General features: G+C 41.1%; 1 protein-coding gene across 1 annotated transcript; it reads right to left on the reverse strand.

Annotated features, from left to right (window-relative positions):
- Positions 1-797: 797 nt before the first annotated feature.
- Positions 798-24,581, reverse strand: PRRT2 (proline rich transmembrane protein 2). The gene is made up of 4 exons (XM_072417216.1): positions 24,402-24,581; positions 20,973-21,497; positions 15,182-15,314; positions 798-3,878 (listed from the first exon to the last, which is right to left on the reverse strand). The coding sequence occupies exons 2-4, from the start codon at positions 21,393-21,395 to the stop codon at positions 3,871-3,873; spliced, it is 564 nt and encodes a 187-aa protein (XP_072273317.1). The 5' UTR covers positions 21,396-21,497; positions 24,402-24,581; the 3' UTR covers positions 798-3,870.
- Between the last annotated feature and the right edge of the window lie 443 nt (positions 24,582-25,024).

The raw sequence follows: 25,024 nt of genomic DNA on the forward strand, positions 1-25,024 counted from the left end.
GAATTAGAAAGATGCAAAATTTAATACAGAACAGTTGTCACCAGAGTAGAAGGAAAGGGAAAATCTTCCAATGGGGACACCTGGTTTAATGACAAGTGTATGAGAGGAAGTTTCCGATCTTTTGTCACTGAACTTTTTGTTGAAAGATCTCGATGCAGATTGTCTGGAGGATTCGTGCCGTCATGGTGTCCTCCCTCTAGCTCCTTCCAGTGACTTTGCCTAGGCTGAGATGTCATTAGTCCGCTGCAGACAGGAAGAAGCATTTCCTCAGTCTCTTCTCCTTCAGTGATCATTGCAACATAACTTTGTGTCTGATCACATGATAAGTGGCTGCCATTGGGCCTGATTATTGTCAGGCATTTGGCCATGAACTAACTACAAAGGCATTGGGATTTACATGATTTTGTTTAGGCCCGCCAATGGTGACCCCAGCAGAACAAAGAAGGTTCCATAGATGAGGGTATTTTCCTGTGATCTATGAGAGGTAATAAATACCTGGAAATATTGCAATGACGCATTACTTGGTATGTTGCACCTAACATGTGATGCTTGGTCCACATTAAATATGTAAGCTCAGGCCGACCAATCACATGTGTTTATGAAAGATCAGGCTGATGGGTATAATTGTGGGGGTCTTTCTTGTCTACCCAATGAGCCTCGAAGAATATAAAATGTCATTGGACGTGTGATTGTGTCCCATTGTGCGGTGACACCTGAGCCACTGTTGCCATGTATGTTTTATTCACCCCTCCTGGAGATAGAGGGCGCCGACACTTTATATTACAGGAGACCGCCGGTTCATGCATAAATATTTTATTTCATTTCATGCTCATTTCATACAAAAAATGTGTTGAGTATACAAACATCGCTGGTTCACAGACATGCTCCTTTTTTTACTAGTCATTTTTTTTTTTTTTTCCTGCAAGAACATAGTGTAATAAAAATACATTCTCAATAACCCTGAGCCCACCCCACAACAGGTATACAAAGAAGAAAGTAGAGGCTGGAGAGACGGGCAGCTGAGGGATGGGAGAAAGGGGCAAGCATTAGCAATTTAGAATTGTGCCAAATGGGGTGAGGGGCCAAGCATGAGCGAATCAGGATTGTGCCAAATGGGAGGAGGGGGCAAGCATGAGCCAATCAGAAAAGTGCAAATGTGAGGAGGGGGTCAGGAGGGGGAAGCATGAGCGAATCAGAATTGTTCAAATGGGAGGTGAGGGCAAGCATGAGCGAATCAGAATTGTGCAAATGGGAGGAGGGGTCAGCAGAGGGTAAGCGTGAGCGAATCGGAATTGTGCCAAATGGGAGGAGGGGTCAGGAGAGGGGAAACCATGAGCGAATCAGAATTGTGCCAAATGGGATGAGGGGTCAGGAGGGGGGAAGCATGAGCGAATCAGAATTGTGCCAAATGGGAGGAGGGGTCAGGAGGGGGGAAGCATGAGCGAATCAGAATTGTGCCAAATGGCAAGAGGGGGTCCAACAGGGCAATCATGAGCAAATCATATCATAAATAGTGCTGAATAGGGAGGGGGTCCAAAGTTGCACATGTGACTGAATCAGAATTGTGCCAAATAAAGGAGGGGAGGGGGTCCAAAGGGGCTAGCATGATTTAGATCATAAATTGTATGGCGGTGACTTATTATTTAAGGGCTGGTCTATTGAACTAGTGCAAGTCCAGCCAAAAATTTCCTTCTTAGGTTCAGATAGGAAAAGGTGCAACCAGGCGAATTCATCCTGGGTTAAAATACCCGGTACATATGGGAACCACTGTAGCATGGTGCCATACGATCATGTGATCACCTAAATTAAAATCAAATCTAAGATCCTTTTTGTCCTGCTTCAGCTCATCTATGTCAATGTGCCCCAATATCATGGCATTGTTAGTGAATTGGCATCTCACATTCCTGGCTATAGGGGTGCCAGGCGGGCATTCCCAGCACCCAGCAGCTCACAATAGACGGATCTTCCAAGAGAGTGGAATGTTGGCTGAGACTCAGCTGCCAATACTAAAGATGGCTCCTGGGTTTACAATAAATGAAATGCCCGATTATGCCGGCGGCTGTGTGATGATTTGGGGGTGGACTGGATGGGTTTTATTGCTGTCTGTGTCTACTTTGGGGAGAATTCCCCTCACTTCCTGTCCTGGTGACCATGGGCTCAGCCAGAAGTGAGGAAAAATTTCTCCAGAGGGGGCACAGAGATCAAAAAGTGCCTAATAGAGGGGAGTATTATTATTTTATTTTCTTTATACATGAGAAATGAATTTGGTGTGAGGTTTACTCTGATTTGGCATTCTGTGATTTGTCATTACCATCGGTAAATAAATGATACAAAAGAATAATTCTGATTACAAATTTGCTGCAAAATAAAACCATGCATTCATATTGTAAACCTGAACCTTTGCAGCTCTCAAGCCTTCCATGCACCAAAAGAATGAATCTTTTTGAGATTTTACAATAAAAGCCCAGATGGTAATGTGTTTAATAACCCTCAAGGTCGGCTTTTAAAAAAAAAAATAGATCTGGACTGGTTGGGCGAATTTATAATGGGGGCCACAAATGCACAGCATTCAGGCTCCCTGCCATTCTGCGGGGCCATAGGGAAGGTGCGGGCCTTAGGCTATTGCCCAGTTTGCCTTACCCTAAATCTAACCCTGATTTAGATATAGAACTGTGATTTCCATCCAAGATCCAGGATGGGGGATGAAGATTAAAGGGAAGCTGCCCATCTCTCCTAGGAAAAAAATTCCGCCTCTTATTGAATTTCTGCTAACGTTACCCCCCCAGCAGTTTAACAGGAAGGGTGAACGAAGAGAATTCATTGCCCTCCCCTGCGTGCATGTAAACCAGGCATCATGCAGGACCATAGGTGCGATTAACGGATAACAGTCATCGGATATAAGACGTACAGAGAGCAGATCTGAGAAAGAGACAGGAGGTGCATGGCGGTCCGGGTGTAATGCTCTGCAGGGGAGACCCTGCAGCAGGTAAAGATTTAAATTAGACCAACCAACACCTCCACCTGTCCAGTGCACAAAGGGAAGGGGGAGAAGGGGTCACATACTGCTCTAGGGACCTGCACTGAAAATTAGTGCTCATGAAAGAAAGAATGCTCTGCAGAGGGTGGCCAGTGAGGCTCTGCAGATGAACAATGATCTGTAATGTGTTAGCATAGGGGGGCTGATGAGGTGAAGGGTTAATAGATGATGGGCATGATACTCTGCAGCAGCAGCACCACTAGGTGAGAGTAGTAATATAGTACATGCACCTGCTATACACACAGTGACCACTAGAGGTCACTTCTGCACCTTAATATAGGACAATGGGAAGTCTATGGAAGGTGAATGGGATTGTAATAGCATCGAATGATGGGTGAATATACCACTGCAGTGAATAAAGATCAGATCAATGTGCTTTTATCTCCTGGCATCATTAGCAATACAAGTTTTATTCACAGCTAATAAACAGGTAGAGTCGCCCATGATTTTTTTTTTTTTTGCCCAGAATTATTTCGGACACCGTAAAATCTTTACAAATAACCTTGGATTACAGACAGATTGTGTAATATGGATCGTTGTTATATGATCATTATTATTAGGTTATAAGGATATTGCAATTTTTTTTACGGATTGTCCGAAAATTGGGTTGGCGACTTTGGTGCGTATGCGTGTAAATATGAGATGAGGAGACACAGACGCACTTGGTGTAATACACATTAAGCTCTCTCGCCATTTCACGCTCGCTCTTTCACTCATGGCGCTCTCCTTCAGGTCACTGGCTGGTGTCTCAATGGGAATGTGGAGGGGTCTGGATGAAGGTCGGGGTCCCCTCGCGCCGTGTTGTCCGCAGAGGGGAACGGTGTGGCACCATTTCACAAAACTGCAAGAGAAAGCAAGAGAAGAGTTTTAGGTCAAAAGAAAAAAGTTTTATTGGTGGACCCTTCAAGACCCCAATATGACGTCTCATTAGATATACATAAACCATACCAATGCTAAAATCTATTGGAAAAGTGCAAAACAGACTGATCTTGTGAGCTGAAGATTTGTATTGGGACAACGCTGCTAAAACGGTACATAAGGGTTGTCACCTTAGCACAGGAAGTGTGAAAATTAAAAAAAAAATGTAAGGAATGCAGCAGCCATATATAAAGACTGCTGAGATGCAAAATGTTACATTTTTGTTCCTGGGTTTGGATACATTGTATTCAATTTTGTAATCTGGAGACTCAAATAAGAAAAATGTTACTGTACCGGGAGAATTATGGCCTAAATGTTGGCAAAGAAATCTAACAATGGCCGTATAACACATTATAGACCCTTCACCACCTACTCATAGCTACCATGCCATCTTAGTGCCGATTGTACGTTCAGGGTGCCGATGTCCCAACCAATCAGGAGAAAGTTCTTTTGATTTATATAGACTTGAAAGGCATTGTGGTGCACTATATGCTAGTGCTGGTCTTCCTGCTGCATTCCCCTAAGATCCGTCCATACCCATTGAGTCCTTTGCACCCTTGTGGTCCTCCAATGACCTCTCGTACTCCAGAAACTATTCACGTTTCTGTGACCCTGTGCCCCATATTCCACGTGTTCCCTATCTCAGGGTTCCTCCAGTGGAGGTTGGGTGTTCCTTGTGCAATGAGCAATTTGTACTTCTCACGTCATTTACTATTGATCCCAACTATCTATTTGGCTATCACTAAGGTTGGCATTCTTCCCTATGGCCAACCATGCCTTGGCATTTATCCCTGTGGCCAACATTCCTTCAACTAACCACCAGGCTAATGTACCACAAACTGGGCATGTCATAAATATTGCTAGGGGTTCCCCAAAACCTGAAAGATCTTTCAAGGGTTCCCCCATGTTAAAATGGTTTACAAAGCTGCCTTATCTGATACTAGCCGTTGTCTCCATACCTGGCTCTATGGCTACCTGCAATGCTGGGTTCAAGGGCCATGGTACCTCCACCAGCAAAATCCATCCGCTCCTTGACCTGTTTTGGATCTTGGACCTGGACTTTGGATTTCCCCATCACTTTTGGTGCTGATGGCAATGCCCACTGGGAGAAATTGAGATGGAGAGTTTTGCTGTTGGGTCACATAGAGAGCAGACAACTCTAGCAAAGTGTCACCATTTGGGAGTCATTGGGAGAACCTTACACTAATATCTGGGAAATTGTTCCCCCTGAATTCTGCAAATGCCAACAGGGCGTCGATTATCATGAGGTGTCATAGCGGTCCTGATGCTGGAACATCACACATATGGTATGGCCGCTAACTTGACAAAGGTTCATACTCTTCCACTTTATCCAAAAAAAAGTTTCAGATGTTTGGTTCACTGCACTATGGAGGAGCACTGATTGCACAAATTCCAGGTGTTCCCAACCTCGCCCATTCCAGAAAAGTCAGACAGACAGATGGGGGGGCAGATAGGGGAGACAGGGGGACAGATAGGGGAGACATATAGGGGGACAGATTGGGGAGACAGGGGGGCAAATAGGGTAGACAGATAAGAGGGCAGATAGAGGAGACAGATAGGGGAGGCAGATATGGGGGACAGGGGGCCACATAGGGGAGACAGATAGGGGGGACAGATATATCTCCCATCCTATTGTGTGTGAAATTCCCCCACCTACTAGATTGTAAGCTCTTCGGGGCAGGGTCCTCTCCTCCTGTATCAGTCTGTATTAGTCTAGTTATTTGCAATCCCTATTTAATGTACAGCGCTGCGTAATATGTTGGCGCTATATAAATCCTGTTTAATAATATTAATAATAATCCATGGCAGGTCCCGTACCTAGTGCCTTGGTCCCATTTATTCCAATGGATGGTCAACATTCTGCTGGAGGCCACCATAAATATTGACTAGCTATCAGAATGAATGGGGCAGAAGTACACATGTGCATTAGGTGCAGGAGCCAACCAGGGTTGCAAAGACTGTGCAGAGTGTGGTGGGGGCTGCAAAGTAAAGATTTAGAATTAGGGATGGAGGTAAGTATTTATTTGCACCATACAGGGGACACTGGGGGTATCATTAAAGGTATGAGGATGACTTGCCACTTGAGATATTTGCCAATAAAAATAACCTTCCAGTAAATACCCCTCACAGGTGTGGTGCTTGAACACACAAAAGAATTGCCCACTAGTCACCCTGGGGCAGTTGTACAAAACAAAAAAGAAAAGAGCTGAATGTGTTTTGAAATGCACATATACCTGGTTACTACTAATAATAAGATGGTTGATTCTGGGTATCCCATTAGTTTTATAGATCAGAAAAGCAAATGTTTTTTTTTTGCCTTCCTCTGGATCAGCTGCACATTTAGGGTTCTGTGGATGCAAGTGTATTTTTTGCCTTTAGGTTAAACTTGACGGACGTTTTCTAAATAACTACGTAACTATGATTCCTTTGCAGTCAGCATGATCAGCAGGATATCACAGGACCTTTCCAGGAGTTTCTGACGCCACAACACAGGGCGAGCAGGTCCAACGCAGCAACATTCACATGACATAACCACCTGCTAGCCGCCGGCTCCTATGTGTCATCAACACACTTTATTCACTTCTAACCAGATTTCCCCGGAGCCTCAGACCGGCTCGCTACACATAACCGAAGAGGAAGCTGAATTATTCTCTTATTAAATATTAAACGCTTATCAAGCCATTAACATCCTCTTTCCCAGCAACTCCAAACCACAGAGAGGCCTCTCTACAAAACAGCTTTGGTTACCAGACAGAGCAACATAGGTGTGCACAGGACACACTTAACAATTATTACCCCCAACAATTTCTGATTTATCATGGTGGAAGGGTTAATGGGCCCTACGTTTTCTTTTATATTATCTGCTGCATGCAAGTCTTTATACTGTGGTAGTAAAGAGGGGTGAACCCTCATCCCATAACATTGTGGATTGGATAACATGAATGAAGGTTAAGGACATGTTAAGGATTTAAGATGTTTAGCAAACGCCCTGAATGCTCTGTCCCTAGCTGCTCTTGCCAGTGGCAAATACCGGCTGTCAAAATGACAGCAGTGACAGCTGTGGAACAGAGGAATGGTTGCTCCTTCTAAACCAGAGATTCTCGACCAGGTCTCCTCCAGGGGTTCCAATTTGTGCCTCTCAGGTTAGACTAAGAGTGACACCAATAATCTTGGCTATCTGTAAGGTTGACATTCTTCCCACTGGCCAGCAATGTAAGAGGAATTCTTCCTACTGACCATCACACTAATATACTGTTATCTGTGGGCATAAAAATTATAAAAGGGGTCCCTGAAGAACTAAAACTTATTTCGAGTGTTCTCCCATGTTAAAAAGTTTGAGAAACACATCCAAGTTAAAGAGGTGAGAACCGTCATGTTCCCCTGCTATTTACCTGAACACTCTGTCCCTAGCTGCTCTTGCTAATGGCAAATCACAGCTGTCAAAATGACAGCAGGGACTGATCTGCATCAATATAATGATTTCATCTTCTAAACAATGGTCAGAAGATAGATTATCGTGGGAGAACCTGTGTATTCTAGCAAACCTAATTTCTTAAGAAATCATTTAATTGGCAAATGTTTTCAATCCAGGACCAGATCCACTCCAAGTTTGCTGGATCGCCCAGCTTCTTTTATAACAGTCCATCTTCTCCAGTCTTGGAGAGCTTTAATAAACCAGGCCCACAATGCCAAAGCATTAGTGTTACAAACTTTCATTCATTCATTCATCTGCAGAACAATAATTTAAACAACGTGTTTTCTAGTTAACTTCTACTTAACCTTCAGTTAAACCCAATCAGCCTTATTGAACTAATTTCCTCCCCTTAGATGATTTTTCTGCTGATATTTTTTTCCATTTCAATTTTAACTGTAACTTTTTTTTCTTTTGTTGAAATAAAAATTGCTTTAAGTGTACCTAAACTCAGAATTGTCACTTTACATAAAAGGGTAGACAACAAAAAATGTTTTTTTTTTAGGTGCAACACGCTTTAAAAAAAAAAAAAAATAGTACAGCACCAGCCCCTAATTGTGAATGAATTGTAATGAATGGGAGCCCAAAGCCCCCCGGGATATCTATATCAGGCAACCCAGGAGGCTCTTGGACGCTCCTTCTGCGCATGCCCAAGCATTTTTTATATATTTATTTTAACAGTAAAAACATTGCTTTGCCATGCTTTGTCATAGAATCTCAACCTATAAGATTTCATTCAGAATTTGCGTTGGGATCCAGCGATCCTGCACCGCTCCTTGCAGCAGCCACTCGATCACTTACATCATAAAGAATCACCATTTGCAATTTGGAAAGCTACAAGCAGCTTCTCCCCGCAGCAGCCCCATAGAGAATGAATTTTGTGCACAGTGAGTGGTAATAGTGCTGCCACCCTTAACTCATTCTCTATAGGACAGCCACACGGAGAAGCTGCTTGTAGCGTCTCCCCAGATGCAGCCATTGACTGCCCTGAGGAAGAGAAAACAGCACCCCGACCTCGTGTGAGCACAGCCTTCACTTCAATATAAATGCAACAAATTATTGAATAAAAATATACTTTGATCTACAGTGTCACTAAAAGGTTCAGTCATTTTTACATTAGATTTACTTAAAAAATGTGTGAATTGTGACTATGAGTTGATTTACACATTTTCTAATTCAATGTGAAAAATCCATGTTGGGTAAAAACATTTATAAAGAGTTTATTACTAACACTGGTCAAAGTTAAAAAAATGTGCATTTGTTTTAATTTATTTTATTTGATTAAAGGGATAAATGGCAAGATGATATCACCAAAAGAAATATTAAACCTTTTATTAAAGTGATCGCGGAATAAACCAGCTCATGGAATGACATTTCTTCTGGTCCATTTGGAGGATAAATGCCAGAGCTGCGATAGATAAGGATAAAAGGATCTTGCAGCTCGTCATTTCATTAGTGACATGAAGATGAATATTAATTCAGTGTTCTTGATATGAAATACGCAGGACATTCACACACTGGCGGATGAGTCAGACAGACCCACACACACAGTAGGCGCTGAGTTACAAAGTTATTATTTCTGCGTCTATGTGAAACAGATGCAGCCAAAGGTGGACAAAGCATTAGGTACCCAAATGCTGCAAAAGTTTTATATAATTATAAAAGTTTTTTATACAATATAAAAGTTTTATAAAATAGTTTTAAAGAATTACACAACTTTATTCACTTTGTGAAATAAGCCGCCACCGAGTGCCCCTATGTTCAGCTCTTCGATAATATAAACATGAATGTTAGGGCGAGCTTTTATCTTTTATGTTGTGGAATTGGAGAGAGTGCAGAGGAGAACTAAATTAATAAAAGGAATGGAGGAGCTCCGCTATGAGGAGAGATTAGCTTAACTGAATCTATTCTCCCATGAGAAGAGACGTATAAGGGGGGATATGATCACCCTGTATAAATATATAAATGGTCCATATAGAAAACTCTCTTCCTGATTATGCACTTTAAGGTCATTCAGAAAACACAAGGGGCGCTCTTTGTGTCTGGAGGAAAGGACGTTTAATCTCCGGATAAGGAAGGGATTCTTCACTGTAAGGTCTGTGAAAATGTGGAATCAGCTCCCTCAGGAAGTAGTTTCAGCAACTAATAGATTGCTATAAGAAAAAGCTGGATGATTTCTAGAAGCACAGAATATAACTGGGGATTAAGGCTTTTAAGTAAAGATAACAGTGACTGCTGATCCAGGGAACATCCGATTGCCTCATGGAATCAGGAAGGAATTTTTTTCCCCTGTTGGAGCAAATTGTACCCGGGGTTTTCTTGCCTTCCTCTGGACCAACTAGATCTTATAGGGTTTTATATCTGGGATATGTTTATTTCCCTAGTGGTTGAACTTAATGGATTTATGTCTTTTTTCAACCTAATCTACTATGTAATTATGCAATATGGGCAAATTTTGGCATCTTTTAATTTCCCTTATTTATCAGTCTTCTGTCCTCATATTGGTTGGTTTTCAACCTTACTATAAAACTATGTGTATGTCTTAGATCAGTGTTTCTCAATTAGGATTCCTCCAGAGGTTGCTGGGAGTTCATTGAGCAATGAGCAGTTTGCACCTCTCAGGTCAGTTTAGGTGACCCCGATAATCTTTTTGGCTATCTGTAAGGGTGACATTCTTCCCAATGGTCGGCAATGTAAGAGGAATTCTTCCTACTGACCACCACGCTAATATATTGTGATCTGTGGATATAAAAAGGTTTTTCAAATTCCTGAAAGCTATTTTAAGGGTTCCCCCATGTAAAAAAAAGTGAAATTCTGCCTTAAAACTAGAACATAACATTGTATTTGTTATTGTACATCAATTCAACAGATATCAAAACTACAGATCATATTATATCAAATGGCCTCGAACTTGGTTTCAGTCAAAAAAAGTTCAAACAGCAAAAAAGACCTGAGATCAAAAAAAGATGGGATAACATTTTGTTATAAACACAATTTCTCTATATTTCTATGGGGCCCCATATAGGTTGACTCCAATAGGTTGACACCAACCTACATGGGGCCCCATAGAAATATAGAATCATATCACAGCTTATATATGTGAATAGTATACCAAGATTCACCCTGTGTGATCAGCTGCAACCTGAATGCAGAATTAGATATTCACATACAGAGCTCTTTTCTGGAGTCACCACAAGTCAATGATATTGGGATTTGCTGCTGAGAGATAACGATTTCTATATATTGCTGAATAACAACATGTACAGGACAGAATTTCGCACAAAAATGCTTGTTTCTTCCCAGCAAATCAATCGGGTAATACAACAAATAGATATAAAGCTGGAAGCCACATCACAACAGATTGGCATGAATCTCAACATAGAGATTCACCATCCTTGGTGAATGGAGACTTATCCCATGAAGAGTAGAGGTAGCCAAATGTTCCGGGTTCAGTACGTGAATGTTCTTTAAAGCCCATGCTTAAGTGCAACTTTATTATAATGTATAGGAGAGGATTATCCACTTAATGCCCAACTATATCCAAATTATGGAAGCATTCATGTTGAATGGAGTAAATTCTAAGTATTGCCTTTGAACCGAACTTCAAAAGCCCCTTTGTGTAGCTGTTCACCTATTCACATACCACGTATTATATTCCTATTACCAGGCTGAGATCCTTCAATTTCTCACCACTTACTACCTGTGACTACATGTCCTTTCATCCTCATTGAAACATATGGCTTTTACTGTAATGTTGGGAAATGTAGTCTGGCACCTATTGTTCTTCCTACGTTGGGTTTGCCACTTCTGATTGACCCTACCATCGACTGAATTCAGATAAGAGGAAATAGCTGTGTTGCTGTATAGAAGCACATCTAGCCCATAAAATAGATACCCCATCCATTATTTTGCTTCTGTATACTGATTGTATTCAAATCTAAACCTGATTGCTATTAGAAATTGCCTGGTTTAGTTTTGGGTTTAGTTGGACTTCATTGGATTGAAAGTTCCTAGGCTACTATGTTTTCTAAGTGAATGTTCTATTTGCTGTACTGGATGGAACAGAGAACAATTACCAATGGGGACTGAACCCAGACCTCATCCCAACTGATAAGCATGGTAAAACCTCTTTGTGCCAGGAATACTCAAATATAACTTGCACAGATGATGGCGGTCAACAGACAAAGGCCCTCTAGATGTATGATGTTGGTATTGATTAGGCACCAGATATTGATAAACAGATTCACCTATGGCAATTCTCTATCCATTTTACACTACAGCTATCCTCAAAGACTGAGCCATTCTCAACCAGCCAAATGCCAACATTTCTTGTTATCATATCCTCCAGATATGTCCTCAAGATAGGCTACCCAAAGATAACAAACTACAGCCGATACTGAAAATGTGCCCAACAATTGTATCAAACAGGAACAGATGCTATAGGACATCAGCAATGGTTCCAATAGCTAATATCTAAATAAAGTGGAGTCAGATAAAGCCTGATATCAGCATATTACAAGTGATCAATCTGCTTAGGTGAAAGGTGGGCCATGTTTGCTTAAAGTTACAAGTTAAAGTTACACTTTTATCTCCAAAGAACTTGCAGCATATGGAATCAGAGCAAGCCAAGCATAGGTGCTTGGAGAAGGAGCGGTTGAACCTTACTAGTACTTCTTATTAAAGAGGAAAACTGAAATGGAAGAGGTTGTCCAATACCGCCACCATCCACCATTGGGAAAGGTTATGTATCCACTCCTACCTGTCCCCTGAGACCACCAAACTCATATGTACACGCTCTTATCATCTCTCGTCTGGACTACTGTAACCTCCTCCTCTCTGGTATTCCACTAACCCGACTCTCTCCTCTACAATCTATTATGAATGCTGCAGCCAGACTCATCCATCCTTCCCACCGCTCCTCTTCCGCTGCATCACTTTGTAGTTCTCTCCATTGGCTTCCATTTCACCTTAGAATCAAATCCAAGCTCCTGTGCTTTGCCTTCAAATCCCTCCATAGTTCTTGTACCACCTACCTTTCCACCTACCACCTAAAAAAATACTCCCCCTGCCTCTCTCTCTGCTCCTCCAATGACTTCCTTACTCATAACCGCATCACACGGACGGCTCCAAGACTTCTCTAGAGCTGCCCCGACTCTCTGGAATGGTCTTCCTCGTCCTATTCGGCTTGCTCCTACTTTCTGCTCATTTAAAAGAGCCCTCAAAACCCATTTTTTCAAACTTGCCCACCCATCTTCTTCTGTCTTTTGAAACCATCTCTACTTTCCACCACTACATATCTCCCATCCTATTGTGTGTGAAATTCCCCCACCTACTAGATTGTAAGCTCTTCGGGGCAGGGTCCTCTCCTCCTGTATCATTGTCTGTATTAGTCTGTCATTTGCAATCCCTATTTAATGTACAGCTCTGCGTATTATGTTGGCGCTATATAAATCCTGTTTATTAATAATAATAATAATAATAATAATATTGTATGTATCCCCATTCTCCATTGGGGCAAAGGGGTACGTAGAAGAGGTGGCCGCCTTGGGTGCTAAAGGACTTTGTCCCAGAAGAACTGTTCTCTACAATATGCCACCAGTAGACCTTGGAGGATCAGAACTGGAAAGCTACCACTACATGGTACAGCAATAATATTTCTTGGTTTTAATGCACTATGTATAATAAAGTAATGAAGCAAAGGACAGGCAATAAAAACCTTCACCTGTCCTGCTACCTGTGCTGCCAATATCATGCTATACCAATGCCTAGGCGTCTTCTGCATCTGAGAAGCTTCTAGGTGTGCCCGATGTTTGGTCCTCCTCTGCATGCTGCAGTTTTGTTCATCTGACCCCTAAATTACTATAGGACATAGTGGTATTGTGTTGGATAATGGGGCAAACCTCAGAACAGTGTGGGGGACTAGAAATCTAAAGTTTAGAGTTCTCAAGAGTGTTCAGGTATCCTCAGCTCCACAATGGTGCAAAGATCAATGGCACGGGTTGCAGGACAGGTTATTGGTCATGGATTTCATTCACAAGCTGGCCATTATGTTCTTTTTTTCAGGATCACATAAACAATTTACAGAAGAAGTGGCTACATGCACAATGTCAATTGCTACATAGTTAAGAAAATAAAGTAAATTAAACAATTAAACAAAATGTTTGCATCCTTAAACCCCTAAACCTGCAGTCAACCCAGAGGAAGAGAAATGAAGAGTGCTGCAAATGTACCATCAGACGCAACTTTTTGATTTCTGACCTTGTAAAGGATTAAGTGTTCTTTTTTTATAATACAAAGTACAATAATCCTTAGTAGAATCCTTCAGTGATTATCAGGCCTCTCCTTACTAACCTCATATCACCATAAAAAATGAATGAGGAAGACATGACTGGCAGAATGGACAGAGCCAGAGGGACCCAGCTGTGAATAATTGAAGGTTTTCGATGTTTATGGTGGACCTGCCAGCCTCAGCCCTGAGTCACCTGGTTTAGGAAGGGTAGGAGGGGGGGGCTGCTGCAGAGATAACCCAAATCTGGGGGGTGACAGGTTCTCACAGGTGACTCATGGCCAGGGGGTGACAGATGGTGACCTGCAGATAGCTCAGGTGAAGAACTGACAGCAGAGATTTAGCTAGAACAGAGGTTTTATGAGAGAAAAATGGAGACTAATTGGCGAAGATATGACAAGAGAGAGAGAGCGGGTCCTGTGTGAGTTTATATATCTGTCACACTTCACTGACTCCCGACAACCGCCGCCATCCCTCCGCCACACTTCACTGGAGCGCTGACGTGACATTGCCCAGCGGGGACGCTTTTACCCTCCTAACAAGATTCACAAAGGACCAACCCTGACTATCTATATACTGTATCGTATCTTATCATTCTTTCATCTCTGTTATCTCTACTTTAAAACTTTAATACCCAGTTATATTCTGTGCTAATTATTTCCTCTCTTTCCCTCCTTTCTTTCCTTCTTTCTTTCTCTTTCTTTTTCTCTCTCTCTCTGTCCCTTTTTCTTTCTGTCTCTCTCTTTTCCACTTTCTTTTTCTTTCTTTCTTTCTTTCTTTCTTTCTTTCTTTCTTTCTTTCTTTCTTTCTTTCGTTCTTTCTTTCTTTCTCTCTTTCTTTCTTAGTAATAGTTACATAGTTAGGTTGATAAAAGACCCATCAACAGTCCCATCAAAATCCATCAGATTCAACCACTAGGTAAATAAACATATCCCAGATAAAAACCATATAAGACATAGTTGGTCCAGAGGAAGCCAAGAAAAACCCCGGGTACAATCTGCTCCAACGGGGAAAAAAAATTCCTTCCTGAGACAATCGGATGTTCCCTAGAACAGCAGCCTTTGTTATTTTTAAAGTAAAGCTTTTATCCCCAGTTATATTCTGTGCTATTTATTTCCTCTCCTGCCTATATTTCTTTGATCTCCTTCTCTCTTTTTTCCCTTTCTTTCCTCGCTGTATTTCCTTTCTGTTTTCTGTTTCGTCTCCTTTCCTCTCTTTCTTACCCTACAGTGGTGGTGAATATCACCTTTATAGACACCTAAATACATCATTACATCCATCTGTTTGGCTCTACAAGTGTCAGGCCCAGATCTTTGCAGGCTTCACCAAATTGGAGGTCAACCAGCCACAGTTTGGGGGGCCCTAACAACCTCTGGAGGAACCCTGGCTGATATTTGCCCCTCTATTATCTATCAATCCCCCATGTCAGAATCTTTGTGTCACTTACCTCCGAAGTTGATGATGCAGGACACAGTGATAATCAGAATTCCGCCCACCAGGGCCACGATACTCAGCAGTTTGGCCACACGGCCCAGTCTCAGGGCTCCGTCCACGTCGCCTTGCTGAAGGCTGTTGCGCGACTGAAAGAGATGCAAAGAACAGGCTGTAGGTTCTGACACTATATCTTTAAACTCTTTCCTTACACAGTACAATAATATTTAATACATAAATGCAGAAACAATCAGAGCTTTTGCCCCCCTGAGGTCAAGGGGCTCCGGCATGGAGTCTTCACCTTCTTACTCCAGGAGTAGGGATCTGTTGCAATAGTCGGGGGATTTGTAATGATAGTTTAGAATGTGCGCATAGCTAAGTTTAGGGTTAGGGGATTTATTGTGCCGGATGGGTCAAGTAGGGGAGGGTATAACACCCTTAAAAAACATCCTTATAAAATACATTGAATGCAATCATTAAAATTGCACATTACAACTTATGCATGCATGCTTTTCGTTTTGCATAATTAATATTTGATACAATCCATATGTCATCTTATCTGGTCTGCTCTCTATTGTTAATGGGGATGATGGGGGCTGCTCCCATCTTATGTAACCATTCCTTCTGTAGGAATCATTTCCATTCTTTACCAGCGATAATCATTTCCTAGGGCAGCTCAATTCTCCCCATAATCCCCTAAACACTTGTTATTTGCACACAGGGTGGGATCTTTCATTTCCACCACGTTGAAGTAATGTATATGGTTCCTGGGGTCAATCCCCATTAGAATCATTACCTGCAAGGAGTATGGCTGCTGGGTTTGGGTTCTATCAGGAATTTTTGTATTCAAGTTTACCATGGAATCTGATGATAACTTGTTAACTAAGATTAATATTTACATAAATATAATTATTATATACCCAAATCTATGCAGAGACAAACTTTATTGTTGAGTATTTCTCCCCCTTCTGCATACCTATTGAAGTTAGGATTTTGTTTTTGGTCACTGTTTCCTGTGAAATTGACATAATTATGGATTTGATTATTATATTTTGAAATGTAAGTTAAGATGATTATAGTTGTTTGAATTGTTGTATATTTGTATTAATATTATTCATTGTTTATGAATATAAATCAGGGTTCTCCCCAGGCCCTTTTAGCTGGGTGCATCACCCAGCACTTTTCAGCACCCACCCGGCTGTTTTTGGGTGGTTACTAAAGGTTTTTGGTCACAATACAGGGCCTGCCACCCACCTACAATTTCTTCCCACCTGGCTTAAAAAAATGTCTGGTTTGAGCACTGTAAAATGTATATATGATTTGCAGCTCCAGATTTCCTCCTGAAGAAGTAGATTGTTTCCACGAAACGCGTCGAGGATAACTATATAATGTGGAAAGGCTAATAAAATTTGATGTGCTTGTTTTTAAAAGTTTTTTTAATGTATAATAAACTGTTTTGTTATGAAAAATTTAAAATATATGCAATGTGTGGCCTTACAAATTCCTGTTGTTTCCCGTCTTGATTAAAGTTTCAAAAGCAACCCATAGGTGTTCTGATCTTCCACCCAAGCTGGCCTGAGTGGGACTGACATCAGAATGTAAGCTCTTAAGGCTGGGACTGGTATGTGAGTTCTTTGTATTTTCCCAAAGTCGAGAACATTTTTATTTTTCACTTGGCTTGCAGCATATAAGAAAACAAATGTTAAAATATAAAAGATTTTGGATTTGTTATCCTAGACTGGGAACCAGCAGCCAGTGACTTTTGATGTCTTATTTTCTCCTCCATTGTGATCCCTAAAATTAAAAAAAATAGATTTCCTGCTGATGTAGTTTTAGGAAATGACATACAAAGTTTTTGTAATGAAGCCAATACACTCAGCAGGCTCTCAATCTGTGACCCATCGGATGGGGTCCTTTCGCTTGTCACCGGCGGTGTCACTGTGATCAACCGAATTCAAATCAGAATATCACTGAGGGTGCAGATTGGCTCCAACCCGGCCACCTTCAAAGGGACAGATGTGTCATTTGATCTACAGAAAGTATTGAGAGTCCTCGATTAAGGGAGGTGCACACCCACCTTCCCCAATTTTGCACTCCCAGCCAATCAGATTATTCCGCACTGCACAGTGCTGTCAATCTAACACAGGGAAGGTAGGGGCTGATCTGGTTGTGTGAGCAGCCAATAGGAGCAGAGAATACATATAGTGCAGTCTGGAAAGTGACACTGCAATGCTGCAGTAATACACAAAGGTGTCACCTTCCTGTCTGCGCAGTGTGGCAGAGGTATTGTAAATCTTCCAAGTGCCTGAACGCAATTACAAATTCCTTGGCAGCCAAAACAGTTAAAATCTGGAGAGCATTTCAGAAAAAAAGTCACAATGAATTATATTTTATTCTGCTGCAGATAAGAGGTTTTTAATGCATAGATTACAGATTCACCGACATAGAAGATGACACATCCAGCTGCCCTTGCAGAAGATTTCAGTGCCAAACCTTGTTATATATGTGATGCATAGCGTCACTAGAGGGGGGTAGAGGGTACAGGGGAGAAAGGGATAAGTGGGCCCAGAAGGTCATGTGATCAGAGTATAATGGCTTTGCACCTTTATTTTTGCAGCTCGGATCACTTGTTATATATGGAGAGCTGTTAGATCTGTGTGTGAGCCTCTACTGTATAGCTTTCCATAGGAAAGAATGAGAGTGCAGAACTCATGCCAGGGCCCGGCTGGGAGGATTTTGTGGCCCCGTTGGTTATAATAATTGAATTGGGTATAAGGGGGTATATTACTAGCAGGGAAGCTTCAAATATACTGCACATTAAACCTGAAGGGTCTACCATGACACCACGAGGATGACTTTACGATATTCTTTACAAATTATTTTATATTGATTCTAGCCACGTGAGATTAATTAACAAATTGGTTTGTAAACCAGACCAACTAGATGTACAAAATATTGGAGAAAGTCATTCATCAATTAGGATTGCCTGCAAATTGGAACCTTCAGAATATATTCAGGATAATGAATATGACGGAGTCACCTTTTCTCTGGCTTGGGTTGTCACTAATTTTGCTGTGGGGAATCCATGGTGGATACCAATAAGGTTGCCACACTGAATATTTAGGACTGGAGAAGTTAGAATGGGAGAACTTGGAATGAATCTGGTCCAGGATTGAAAACATTGGCCAACTAATAGCAAATGATTTTTAAGAATTCCATTCCAGGGTTGCTGGATCACCCAGGTTTACCCACAATAGTCCATCTTCTCCAATCTTGAAGGGCTTTAATAAATTCCAATGACAACAATGAGTTTGATTGTACTACCACACACCGCAATCGACATGCCATCATTTCTTTAGTATCGATTCCTTGATAGCAAAGAAAGATACTCGATCAGCCTCTCAATAAAGATAAGAGGATGTGCCAATGCTTCCAAATTCAAGGATGCAGAAATTAATCCTAGATTTAAAAGCCTTAGATCAATCATCCTCCATTCATTTCACTTTTTTTGATTTCCTTTAAAGGTTTGCAAACTTTTTACATTTGCTTTTATTATAGCATCAAATTTGTAGCAAAAATTATATTCTGTTGCCTTTTTGCATTTTGCAGTAGCCTAATTTCTATAATACTAAAATTATTATTTACATTTTGGTTAACTTTTACTGTTTCATTAACATTTTTCTGTTTTTTGCGTTTAGTTAAAAATGTATAAAGCCGAAGGAGGCAGATCCTCGATTGGAGTGCCCGAGAATCTTGTCCCGGCCATTGGGCGGCCAACCTGAGATGAAGAACTGGTATTGGCAACAAAAGAAAAATGATCAGCTGGTGACAACATAATACAGTAAGAGACGTCACAATTACTCTAACCAATTGATGCTAAATCCATTTTAGGTAATCAGAGCTGGTCGGGGGTTTAGGATTAAGGTAAGATTTTTGGGCAGGATGTAGGTTAGGTGTTAGGGACTACTGGATTAGGAACATTTAAAGGAACTTGTAGATCCCCTTGAAAGTGTAAATGCAGAGATTTAGGGGAACGCATGTAAGAAGAAGCATCAAGCCAAAACATTGAAATAATCATGAATGTCTGAATGACTCAAGTCATGAATGGATTATTATAGACCAGCCACTGCAGCTCTGCACTTAATGATAATTACTTTTGAACGTCGTCTTCCTGCAATGCACAGAACTGGGAGCCACATTTCACGGCGAGTTTCCCCTTCTCCTGGTGCTGACTCATGAAACCTACAGCAAAGTGTCTGGACTGCAAATAACAACCAGTCACATCTCACTCGATATTCTCCAACCACAAGCTGAATGTTAACTGAACGCTAGAAGCAACATCATTACTTTCCATTTTGTAGTATTGGAAAACAAAGACGTGCCATGGTATTTTATATATAAAATTTGGGTAAAGCACCAATTCATTCCATAATTGAGTACAATTTGTATGTGATTGGCCATTCCCAACACTCTCACTATACATCCTCATTATAATGCACTTCCCACTTTATCTCTGTACATTATCATGTTATACTGCTGTCTCCTAGAAGATGCCGATAACGAATGGGGGCTTTAGTTTTCCTTCTCTCAAGTATGGCTGTACTTGGCCAAAAAGTGCTAAAACTTGTGCTATGGTGCAGGACCAGTTCCAGCTACAGAGGATTATGGGAAAGAATGCAGAAGAAGCATTCAAAACAGTTTGTCAAATTCATCCCCTGCAGGATAGCTGTTTACATATGACGGTGAAAATGGGATCCATGGGAAAAACGGCAAAATAAAGATTTAGCCTCATGTAGGGTATTCATAGAAAGAATCTTTTGGTCTATGATAAAATGAACATGTAAGCGGTCCAAGAATACATGGAAGTGGACAATTAAGAGGTCCAGGACAAGACAAGTTAAGGGTCTACAACAAAAATGGAGATGTTGAGGGTCAACGATAAGTTGGCCAACTAAGAGGAGCCATCTCTTTATAGTTTAGTTGGACAACCAGGAGGTCTTTGACAAGACAGACAAGTATTGGGTCTGTAGGGTCTCCTGAAAAATGAAGTATGTCTAGTCTGTTGAGGAAATAACAATATAGATGCTCCATACAGTGACTAATAAAGGAGATTCTGAGAGTCTGTCTTAGGTAGATATTATTTGTATAAATTGGAGTCACCAAGAAGTCAACCAACTGTTTTCTAACACTACCAATGGTTCTATCGTAAGGCAGACATAGCATTGTTGTTCAAATAATATAGCAATACATCCGTGAGGACAATAAAATATTATGATGGTGGTAAAGGAGAATAACCTTTGAACAATAAATAAAGAATTTCAAAAGTTGTACCCTACAACATAATGGAAGCTTCTTAGGTTCATGATAAAATGAACATGTAAAAGGTCTATAACCAAAAAAATACATGGAAGGGTTGTGACAAAGTGGACAATTAAGAGGTCTACGGCAAGACAAGTTAAAGATCTACAACAAAAATGGAGATGTTGAGGGTCAATAAAATGGACAACTAGGAAGAGACATCTCTTTATAGTTCGGTTGTACAACTAGAAGGTCTTTGACAAGACAGACAAGCGTAGGGTCTGTGATAAAATGGTAACTGGATCCATTTATTGAGGAATTGTAAAATTTAAAAAGAGATAATAGTGCAAAATATACAACAAATGGCCATATAGGTGAAGAAAAATGGACAAAATGGAGGACTATTACCAGACAGAGAAATGATGGGTTTATGACAACAATGACATATGGGAGTTCTACGACAAAATTGACACAAAGGTTGTCTAGAACAAAATGGACGTCCGACTTACCATTATGGAGTAAACAAAGCCAACAATGTTCACTGGCCACATGGGGCAGAAACACGACAAGATGGCAATAAACAGATAGTCCTTTGGCTTTTCTGCTTCCGCAACGCTAGCTGTGGCCGTAGACCCTTGTCGACACAGACTTGGCCTTGGAGAATTAGATGCTGCTTGAGCTAGCCGTCCCTCTGAGCCAGTCAGGCTAGGAGCCCGAGGTACTCCATTGGCAGCTGGTTGGGCCTTGAGGTCATTCAGAGAGGAGGATTTGGATTGGATTGCCACCGTTGGCTCTGCTTCTGAAGCAGTAGTCTCCGGTGTGGGCTCCGGCTCCTCCACCACCACCACGGTAGTAGAGCAGACAGGCTCTGTGGCCTCTGGAGTAGTCTGCCCCTCGGGTGGAGGTCCTGTGTCTGCAGGTGGTGTGGCCATGGGTATGGGCGCCAGCGGAAAGGTTTGGAGAAACAATTGGGGAAGGTTGCTGGGTGGTCAGCCCAGAAGAGAAATGCCAAAAAAGGAAAGCAAGAGACGGGTCTGCCATAGAAAGAAGAAATAGGAGGATTATAAATGGGACATCTTAGATCAGGCAACAGTTATTAATAAGAACAATTGCTGAAATATTCACTTAATTATTTCCAGCTGGCAGAAGACGTAATTTCTAGAAAAACAGTCCCATGGCTGACTCTGCTAATCTACATCTCTAATTTACCAGTACGCCATATAACACCTCTGCAAGGCTCCATCTGTCATTGAATACTGCCCAGAGACATCCCGCAGTGATTTTATAGATGCTATGCAGTCATAATACTTTCATATAAAATGGTCCTGCCTTACAGTAATTATTAATATTACAAAAATGAAACCTGCTCCCTATTTCTAATCTTGTAACTTCTTATGATGGCTTTCCATAACACTTTATTCCTCAATTATTCTCATACCTAGCCCCCCAATTACCTTATATAGCCCCTCCTTATGGCTCTTCCTAAACCTCCATGTAACTTCTCCCTATAGCTCCTCCTTTAACTCTATATAACCCCTCCCAATAGCCCCTTATACTCCTCATATAGCTCCACACAACCTTATAAGTACTTGCCATGAACCCTCCTAAAGCTCCTTCCCATAGCTCCCCCTTTATATTTATATAACCCCCTCCCCATAGCTCCTCCTCTGACTACATAAAACCCCTCCCCCATGGATCCTCCTGTACCTCCAAATAACTCCCCCCCATAGCTCCTCCTTTGACTCCATATAACCCCTCCCCCATGGATCCTCTTGTACCCCCAAATAACTCCCTATAGCTCCTCCTTTATGTTTATATAGCTTCACCCCATAGCTCCTCCATATATCTCCTCTCCTCCTCTAACCCTATATAACTCCTCTCCATAGCTCCTCTAACCCTATATAACTCCTTCCCATAGCTCCTCCTTTAACCTTATAAAACTCCTCCTCATAGCTCCTCCTCTAATCCTATATAACTCCTCCCCATAGCTCCTCCTCTAACCTTATATAATTCCTCCTCATAGCTCCTCCTCTAACCCTATATAACTCCTCCCATAGCTCCTCCTCCTCCAACCCTATATAACTCCTCCTCATACTCAACTCTGTATGACCCCTCCCTATGCCCTCCCTTTGTATAGTATAACATCTCCTTTATTTTTCTCCTATTGTTCTGTAAATCTGATACTGCTATCATATAATTTCTTCACATAATTCAAATATGTAAAAAACCCTGTTGTCATATCCTAAAATTTACCCATATAAATTCATTTAACTTTGCCATGGAAGTATTCTACAACTTAATCTGATTACTATTATCCCATAAAACTCCTTGTTGTATTAAAAATCATGTCTGTACTAAAAACTCCTTCTATTAATCCTTATAGCTCCAAAAAACTCCTTCTACAATATCATACAACTAATATCCTATTATTCTGTATCATCTCTCCTAATACTTCCTATAAACCCTCTTCATATTTAATAGTTTCATCATTTTATCCTATAAAACCCCTCCAAATATTAACTCCTCCCCATAATCTCTCCTATGACTTTTTTTATATACAGTAACTTCAAAAAATGTCTTTACCAGCCTCATATAATTAACATTATTCCATATAAATCTTTCCAAATAATTCCAGTTTTTATATTAATTAATCCCTATTACACCGCATAACCCTACGGCTTCTATACAATTTATATATAAATATGTATATATATATATATATAAATATATATAACAACTATTATTTTTTTTTTAGAAATTACCTCTTTATTCTATATAGTTCTTACAAATATTCTTTTTAACTCCCATTAACTTGTACAAATTTGTATAATTTATTCTATATAATATCACCCTCCTATAATTCAATAATAACCTTTTCTATTATTCCACATAGCTCTTCCATATATCCTATCAAAATATTAATTGCAATTCCTTATGACTCCAACCATTTCCTAAAACTGTCTCCATTGTTCTGTATAACTTGTATTCTGAATAGCTACTAATATTATTCCAGAAAACCCCTCCTATCATTCTGCAAAACTCCTTCCTATATCTGCTGTTATTCCAAATACGCTCTCCAAAGAATCCATACGTTCCTCTCTTTGTATTTATTAAAATTCCCCAGCACCACCCTTTTTTTTCCATATATTACATTCATATTTCAAACAGTTTTTCTGTAAATGTAACTAATTCTATTTTATATATATATATATATATATATATATATATATATATATATATCTGTCTCTTTTTGTATACCTTGCTATAATTCATCATCACACAATAGATGTGTCTCCCCCAGCAGCCGCACACTATACACAAACACAGTGTGAACGCGCAGAGTACATTGGAGCCCGGCTGATCACACATACATACAGTAGGCTGCACTCTGCAGCGCTCCTATTAGATGTGAATGTAGATGAGATGGAGGGAGGGTGTGGAGAGACAGTAAAAATGAAGATGCGGTGGAGAGGGGCTCCAACTCTCCACCTGGACCCCAGAATGAATGAGATGTTAACCATTCATAGGCTGGTTGTCCTATCACAAGCACCATTTGGTGCATATGCTGCGCTTGGCTCTCTGCACCTTAGCGTGTGTTTGGAGCGTTGTCTGCGCAGCATGTTTGAAATCTTGTGTAGTAAGCAAATAATCCCCCCACCCTTTCCCCGAGCCACCCTGCGCCTCGTTTCCCATCCGTCGCTGGGAACCCAAGTATGGTGCATATATCTCCTCAATATCCAGGTGCCCCACATTTTCCATGGGTTCCCTACATATAACATACATGGCACCTTCCAAAGCTTCACCCCCATCATACATGCACAAACCCAACCAGCGCATCCCTTTACTCCACACCTATAGCATAAAAAAAAAAATTGTCCAGACACAGCCAAATTGTTCAGCAGATCCCCTCCCGACACACCTATAGGAAAGCATCTCACCTCCTCTCTTTCCTCCTGTCTTCTCTCCTGTGGTCTCCGGGGGTTGGCTAGAGCAAGGTGATGGAGATGTATGGCACTGAACCCATATAGGTCAGTCCTAAAGGGGTTCTTCTCCCACCCACCCCCCAAACACAAAGCAAATCAGCGTGTCTGGCTGTGAGAATACAGTGTCTGTGTCTCTCTCTCTCTCTTTCTCTCTCTCCCCCTCCCACTTTCTCTCCTTTCCCCCCTCTTCTTGTCTCCCTCCCAGTTTCACTCCATCTCTCTTTTAGCAAACTGTAAGGATGCGCCAGGCTCTCAACACGCCATCCTCCCCACGCTACCCCTAACCAGCTATTCCAGAGATGACATGTAATTACTCAACCTCATAAAACCATTCTGGGTCTGGGAAACAATTACTGAACCTAAGAACGACCTCAGTAATTGAGTTACACCATACGTGACCCCGATCGCCCCTAGGAGTGACCCATTGGCCCTGAACATGCTTCTCCGCCAATCTTATGGTCACCAGTGATTTGATTCCTTAAAATATGTAACTCTTTACAGGACAGAAGATGAGGTTGTAGAATCGGGATTGTATGTGTATAAACTTTGACGGGTGTGGACAACATGGTGGTGTTGTA

The sequence above is a fragment of the Pyxicephalus adspersus genome, chromosome 7, assembly GCF_032062135.1.
Source record: "Pyxicephalus adspersus chromosome 7, UCB_Pads_2.0, whole genome shotgun sequence".
NCBI lineage: Eukaryota > Metazoa > Chordata > Amphibia > Anura > Pyxicephalidae > Pyxicephalus > Pyxicephalus adspersus.

Bases quoted from the DNA above. Each gene is read 5' to 3' on its own strand.
- PRRT2 (XM_072417216.1), bottom strand. From the start codon at position 21,395: ATGGCCACACCACCTGCAGACACAGGACCTCCACCCGAGGGGCAGACT. The intron at 15,315-20,972 runs GTAAGTCGGACG...CATCTCTTTCAG, and splicing joins GCTTTGTTTACTCCATAATG to TCGCGCAACAGCCTTCAGCA.